Source organism: Oncorhynchus keta, chromosome 37, assembly GCF_023373465.1.
Source record: "Oncorhynchus keta strain PuntledgeMale-10-30-2019 chromosome 37, Oket_V2, whole genome shotgun sequence".
Classification (NCBI taxonomy): Eukaryota; Metazoa; Chordata; class Actinopteri; order Salmoniformes; family Salmonidae; genus Oncorhynchus; species Oncorhynchus keta.
In genome coordinates, this window is record NC_068457.1 from 22,608,473 (window position 1) to 22,615,972 (window position 7,500).

The 7,500-nt window shown below is 48.1% G+C and overlaps 1 protein-coding gene across 5 annotated transcripts in view; it reads right to left on the bottom strand.

Annotated features, from left to right (window-relative positions):
• Positions 1–4,552: 4,552 nt before the first annotated feature.
• LOC118374172 (interleukin-1 receptor accessory protein-like 1) overlaps positions 4,553–7,500 on the bottom strand; it is a 433,725-nt gene continuing 430,777 nt past the window's right edge. For all 5 annotated transcript variants that reach the window (XM_052499785.1, XM_052499788.1, XM_052499786.1 and 2 more), the window contains one exon: positions 4,553–5,365. In XM_052499785.1, the coding sequence (XP_052355745.1) occupies positions 4,623–5,365 (743 nt within the window). In that variant the 3' untranslated portion in view covers positions 4,553–4,622. The remainder of the gene's footprint in view (positions 5,366–7,500) is intronic.

The window sequence follows — 7,500 nt, forward strand, 5'->3', positions numbered from 1 at the left end:
TAGGACCTGTGTAACTTCCTGTGTGAGGTAGGGTTGTACTCTACAGATGTTGTAGAGCAGGAACCTGCAGGAGAATGACAGGGTATTGTCCAGGGCCAAGGTTCTTTGCACTCTGGGAGGGGACACCGTGGAGTTGTGAACTGTGACGGAGAGGTCTTGGAGCGGACAGGTCTTCCCTGGGAGGAAGAGCAGCTCCGTCCTGTCGAGGTTGAGCTTGAGGTGGTGGGCCGACATCCAAGCTGAGATATCTGGCAAGCACGCAGAGATGCGTATCGCCACCTGGGTGTCAGAAGGGGGGAAGGAGAAAAGTATAGCAATGATAAGAGAGACCATGTGAGGATATGACGGAGCCGAATGACTTAGTGTAGAGAGAAGAGGAGAGGGCCTACAACTGAGCCCTGGGGGACACCAGTAGTGAGATTATGTTGTGCAGACTGATCCTCTCCACGTCACCTGGTAGGAGCAGCCTGCCAGGTAGGATGCAATCCAAGAATGTGCAGAGACGCCCAGCCAGGTCTAGAGGAGGATCTGATGGTTCACGGTGTCGAAGGCAGCGGATAGATCTAGGAGGATGAGAACAGAGGACAGAGTCAGCTTTGGCAGAGCGAACAGCCTCCGTGACACAGGGAAGAGTAGTCTCGGTTGAGTGACCCGTCTTGAAGCCTGACTGGGTAGGGGCTGAGTGGCTAGGGTTAGAGGAGAGGGAGAGGGAGACAGAAAAGGAAACAAAGTAGTGATCAGAGACCTGGAGGGGGGTTGCTGGGAGATTAGTGGGTCAACAGCCTCTAGTAAAGACGAGGTCAAGTGTATTGCCTGCCTTGTGAGTGGGAGGGGACTGGGAAAGGGTGACGTCGAAAGAGGCAAGGAGGGGAAAGGAAGAGTCGTAAAGAAATGAATGGAAGGCAGACGTTGGGAGGTTGAAGTCGTACAGTCTGAAGGCCTGTGAACACTGACACATCCATAATATTTTAGTGTGTGTATGTGTGTGTGTTTATGTGTGTGTATGTGTGATGTACAGACATGATCACAAGCTTAGCTGCTGCTGCGGTCAGGTATAGTGGCCTGGATTCTGCCGTCACAGCCAGCGTCGGGGGGCAACATTGCATTTACGGTTGGATCTATCCGGGGTTCAGGATTACAGTGTTTTCCTGCAACATACAGTTTCCCAACATATCTCAACACCAAGAGTGGAGTAGGAATTTAGCAGAAGCCTATGTAATCAATATGAAATCTTATTATGTGAGTTAGGACATTGTAATATGGTTATTAATGTGTAATGGGAGAGGAACTACATCATAACTACATTATAAGTGATTCATTAAGTGCCCAGTGGTTCCACATTTCTATTAAATATGACCCAGAATTAAATAGTTTTCCTTCCAAAGTGTTTTAATTTAATAGGTTAAAAAGCTGTTTTTTTGTGTTGTGTACCCCAACAACAGACTGGTAGAATGGTGTGGGTATATATCGGTCATTAAACATATTCATGCAAGTAGAACGCTGATTGGCCAGCTCACCCTCCTCTTGACCGCTGATTAGCCAGCTCTTCCTCAGGGAGATTACATCATGCTCTATGAGGAAAAAGCAAGCGGTTTTTAAACAGTCTATTTGAGATACAAGTTTGAGGTGGGGGTTTTTAAGTGCTTTTCCCCCCTCCAATGTATGTTTTGGCCACAAATGCGAGTATACGAGGCAGAATATTAACTTTTTAAAGTGAAATGTAATTTAAATGAAAATCTACAATTGCAATCAGCATTTGATTTGGTGTCCCATTATAACAAGACGTCAAGATGCAAGTAGAGAGGTCTAAAGAACAATTATTAAATGTGTTTTTATTATTAATAATAATAGTATCTCTTTAATTAACATTGCAGGTACATCATAAAAACGAAATGAATCAGAAACAGGAGAGACAACAGAACCGTAATCTTGTCTCAAAATGGTGAAAGTGCCTGGAATAATTCTGTGCTATATATTATTAATTATGATCATCATTAATATCATTATTATGATTACCAGAAAGGTTCATAAAACAAGTTTGCCACTCACTCTGAAAATGCAAACTTATTTTTTTATGAATGTGGCTAGATTGTCTTCATCTTATTATCATTTTTGATTTATATACACAATGTCATAGAATACAAGAAATCCACACCTTAAAGGAGCTCTGTCTTGAATGTATCAAACGTTACTGTGTTTTCTGTTGGGTCAGGCAGGTATGACAGTTGGAAATTGACGTTGTTCTCAGTGATATAACAAGCAGCCAACTGAGTACAGTACATTGAAGAAAAAGACCAACACTTTGAAAAGTTAAACCAAAGGGAAATTGAAAAAGCAATCATTTTTGCAGACCGAGGGGGACATAGACATCTCTTACAGAGTTTACTCATTGTGTATAGGTTAATAATTTGCATAATGTGTGGCACTACAAGGGACTGAATACACTGCCTCACTGTTTCTGTTGAGAAGCTGCTAGCACTATGAAGTATCAATAAAACAATGTTACGATATCAGATATTACAGTGTGTCGAACACCCGTGTCGGATCCCGTAAATGATCGTATCTTACTTCATAGGGCCTCACAAGAACTATGTATGAAATGATTGTGGATTGTAGGAGAGCACAGTCTCTCACTGTCTTTCTTTCTGAGGTTCCCTTGGAGACGGTTTACATCAGTGTAACCATGGCAACATTATAGGGACATGCGTTGTGTCAGGACCGACCCAACACAGGCCTAATCTCCCCACTTTATCAAGTCCTGGTCAAAAACAACGTTGGGGGTCTTTGAGTAGCTCTTATTGTTGCTTAACTGGACTTCATGACATCATATTTTGGCCAATCTGAAACTAACCAAAAAACTTGGTAAAGCCCTAAAACAAGCCCTAAAACAAGCCCTAAAACAAGCCCTAATGTGATCATGTGGTGTAGATTTCAGATCTTTTTTCTTCACAAGCACAATTTTAGCTTTGGTCTCACTTGCTTGAAGAATAATGAGGATAATCTTGCCTTTTTCCCGTACCACTACGGACCATTGGATATTTGAAGGGGTTTAAGTTGAATTTCAGAGGAATCAAAATGGATGTGCATTTATTTGTGACTGTGTGTGGAGATACATTTGTCTTGGGTGGAACTCCATGATTTGCTCCTGTATTTTGGTCCGTTTGACAGACTGTCACATGGTATGCTAAACATTTCTTCTTCTAGGAACATATGACAACAACACACTGAACATATCTTAGAAGTCAACTGTGTTCAGTGTGTCGTCTTTTCAAAATGGCTGCTGTCCTTCTCCATAGAAATCAGGGAGGCACTACGTCGAGGTTATCTGGTATTCATGTGCGGTGGGGAAATGAAGATACTTCTCACGAATCTGCTTTGATGAACGTTTTCGAGTGTGAACAGTGTTTCTTCTTTTTAAATGCATTGACATATATCATAGGTTGAAAACATCTAGTTACTATGCACACTCCTCTGTTATGGAAAAGTCTTCGAAACACAAATATACACCCCCCCCACCCAACAATGATATTAGGACTTGATGAAAACATCTCAAATTATTTTATATCTTTTCATCTTTCCACTAAGATAAGACATTTAGTGAAGGACTCAAACATCCACTTTAATGTAGAAAACAGAATGCATGTTACTCTATTTCTGTCATTAGTGGGATGAAATGTGAATAAGTATGTACTTACAAGCAAATATTTTTGTTACAAAAATATACTTTCTCATAAAATAATACACATAGTTGTTTTTAGGGTGATATATGTTTCTGTTAAGCTGAACAGAAAGGCTGTCTTTTCAAAAGAGCATGTCACTATGTTTGCGAGAGCTGCAACACTTGCACACCAAGTCTAGCACCAGTCTCTATAGTGTCCTGATGGGTCGGTTCATCTATTCATATCTTGCATACTCCCAGGCCTCTTCATCTGTTGCATAATCTAGTTTTGTTTAATAAGAGTCCCAAATAAAAGAAGATTCCATCTATGTAACCAGGACAACAAAAAAATGTCATTTTTTTCAAATGAAACATCAAAACGTTCCCACTACAATGCCATAACTGTTCAAAAACAAACAGTTCAAACCACCAGTAGCACTACAAGTCCAGATCAAAATTACAACAGTTCAGCCAACAGACCTCACAGACCATCGTTTCACTTTCATACCCAAATACAAACAAATTCAAACCATAAATCAAAACAGACGTAGAAATTTGATGATAAAAACTGGTGAATGAAAGGTCAAAGAAAAACAACAGAAAAATACTGACGCTATAAAAGAAATATCAAATATATGTACAAGACCCTGTATTCCTTGAGTTTCTGGGTAAGTGAACATCGGCGTTGGTCTCTGTGTGTACAGGCATTTCAAACCAAACGGGTTCTCCTTTTCACGCCAAATCCTCCTTAGTCCTTGTCAAACAAATGTGGTCTGAGTCTGACGGAATGATTTCCCCCTGTGAATCCTGGTGCAAATTCCACAGCAGCTGTCTCTAGTCCACTAACGGTCTCCGTAGCAACACCCCTCCACCGCGCCACCACCACCACCACCACACACTCTGCCAGCTAGTTCTCCCTCGACATACAATATATCCCATCTGTCCCTATGCCAGCCTGGTGCTGTCACCAGATGACACTGGATATACTGGTCTCGCGTGGCAGCAGCGGTAGCATGGCGTTATTGGCGTGTGCCTCCTCGATGCTCTGTTCTCTGGGTGTCCTGGCCTGGCCGTGGGGCCTCTGTCCGTTGATCAGAGTCATAGGGATGTTGCAGTAGGTGTGCTGGTTACCCAGGGTGGAGAGGGGAGGCAGGCTGCCGCCGGGGGCCATGTCGTACTCGTAGCTGCGGTAGTAATGTTTCTGCTGCCTCATCTGGGTGTGGTAGTTGACAGTGGAGTTGTGGAAGGTGCTCCGCAAGTCCGGGTGAGCCGTGGCCATGGCGGTGGAGGTGGCGGCTGCCATGGAGATGGCGGAGACGGTCTGGAGCTCGCCGAAAGGGCCCTGCTCGCTGACGTCCAGCACCTGCTCATTGCTGATGATGGGCTCCATGTGTTTGAAGGGCATCTCGTACTGCAAGTGTTTCCAGAAGTTGGAGCTGAGCTTGTTGCTCTTGGGGCCACGCCACTTGATGACGGTCAGCATCTTGATGGTGTGTTTGAGCGCTTCCACTTCCTGGTAGTTCATGATGCCATGCAGCTCGGCACACTCAATCAGAATCACCTTGATCTCCCCGGTGACCAGCATGTTCCGGAGGCGGGTCTCCAGCTCGAAGATGCTCCAACCCCGCCGCACCACATAATTGGGTGTCATGACGATGATGAGGCGCTTGGATTGGTCCACACAGCGCGCCACGTCCTCGATATAGGCTGGAGAGAGGGAAGGAGCGGGATACAGAGTGAGAAGGGAGGGAAGGAGAGGGATACAGAGGGAAGGGAGGAAGGGAGAGGGATACAGAGAGAGAGGGGAGGGAAGGAGAGGGATACAGAGAGAGAGGGGAGGGAAGGAGAGGGATACAGAGAGAGAGGGGAGGGAGGGAGAGGGATACAGAGAGAGAGGGGAGGGAAGGAGAGGGATACAGAGAGAGAGGGGATGGAGGGAGAGGGATACAGAGAGAGAGGGGAGGGAGGGAGGGAGAGGGATACAGAGAGAGAGGGGAGGGAGGGAGAGGGATACAGAGAGAGAGGGGAGGGAGGGAGAGGGATACAGAGAGAGAGGGGAGGGAAGGAGAGGGATACAGAGAGAGAGGGGAGGGAAGGAGAGGGATACAGAGAGAGAAGGGAGGTAAGGAGAGGGATACAGACAGAGAGGGGAGGGAGGGAGAGGGATACAGAGAGAGAGGGGAGGGAAGGAGAGGGATACAGAGAGAGAGGGGAGGGAAGGAGAGGGATACAGAGAGAGGGGAGGGAAGGAGAGGGATACAGAGAGAGAGAGGGGAGGGAGGGAGAGGGATACAGAGAGAGAGGGGGGGAGGGAGAGGGATACAGAGCGAGAGGGGAGGGAAGGAGAGGGATACAGAGAGAGAGGGGAGGGAAGGAGAGGGATACAGAGAGAGAGGGGAGGGAGGGAGAGGGATACAGAGAGAGAGGGGAGGGAAGGAGAGGGATACAGAGAGAGAGGGGATGGAGGGAGAGGGATACAGAGAGAGAGGGGAGGGAGGGAGGTAGAGGGATACAGAAGGGGGGAGGGAAGGAGAGGGATACAGAGAGAGAGGGGAGGGAAGGAGAGGGATACAGAGAGAGGGGAGGGAAGGAGAGGGATACAGAGAGAGAGAGGGGAGGGAGGGAGAGGGATACAGAGAGAGAGAGGGGAGGGAGGGAGAGGGATACAGAGAGAGGGGAGGGAAGGAGAGGGATACAGAGAGAGAGGGGAGGGAAGGAGAGGGATACAGAGAGAGAGGGGATGGAGGGAGAGGGATACAGAGAGAGAGGGGAGGGAGGGAGGTAGAGGGATACAGAAGGGGGGAGGGAAGGAGAGGGATACAGAGAGAGAGGGGAGGGAAGGAGAGGGATACAGAGAGAGGGGAGGGAAGGAGAGGGATACAGAGAGAGAGGGAGGGAGGGAGAGGGATACAGAGAGAGAGAGGGGAGGGAGGGGAGAGGGATACAGAGCGAGAGGGGAGGGAAGGAGAGGGATACAGAGAGAGAGGGGAGGGAAGGAGAGGGATACAGAGAGAGAGGGGAGGGAGGGAGAGGGATACAGAGAGAGAGGGGAGGGAAGGAGAGGGATACAGAGAGAGAGGGGATGGAGGGAGAGGGATACAGAGAGAGAGGGGAGGGAGGGAGGGAGAGGGATACAGAGAGAGAGGGGAGGGAAGGAGAGGGATACAGAGAGAGAGGGAGGGAAGGAGAGGGATACAGAGAGAGAGGGGATGGAGGGAGAGGGAGGAGAGAGGGGAGGGAGGGAGGGATACAGAGAGAGAGGGGAGGGAAGGAGAGGGATACCGAGAGAGAGGGAGGGAAGGAGAGGGATACAGAGAGAGAAGGGAGGGAAGGAGAGGGATACAGAGAGAGGGGAGGGAAGGAGAGGGATACAGAGAGAGAGAGGGGAGGGAGGGAGAGGGATACAGAGAGAGAGAGGGAGGGAAGGAGAGGGATACAGAGAGAGAAGGGAGGGAAGGAGAGGGATACAGAGAGAGGGGAGGGAAGGAGAGGGATACAGAGAGAGAGGGGAGGGAGGGAGAGGGATACAGAGAGAGAGGGGAGGGAAGGAGAGGCATACAGAGAGAGAGAGGGGAGGGAGGGAGAGGGATAAGAGAGAAGGGAGGGAAGGAGAGGGATACAGAGCGAGAATAGGGAAGGAGAGGGATACAGAGAGAGAGGGGAGGGAGGGAGAGGGATATTCAGAGAGAGAGTACAGAGAGAGAGAGGGGAGGGAGGGAGAGGGATACAGAGAGAAGGGAGGGAAGAAGAGGGATACAGAGAGAGGGGAGGGAAGGAGAGGGATACAGAGAGAGAGGGGAGGGAGGGAGAGGGATACAGAGAGAGAGGGGAGGGAAGGAGAG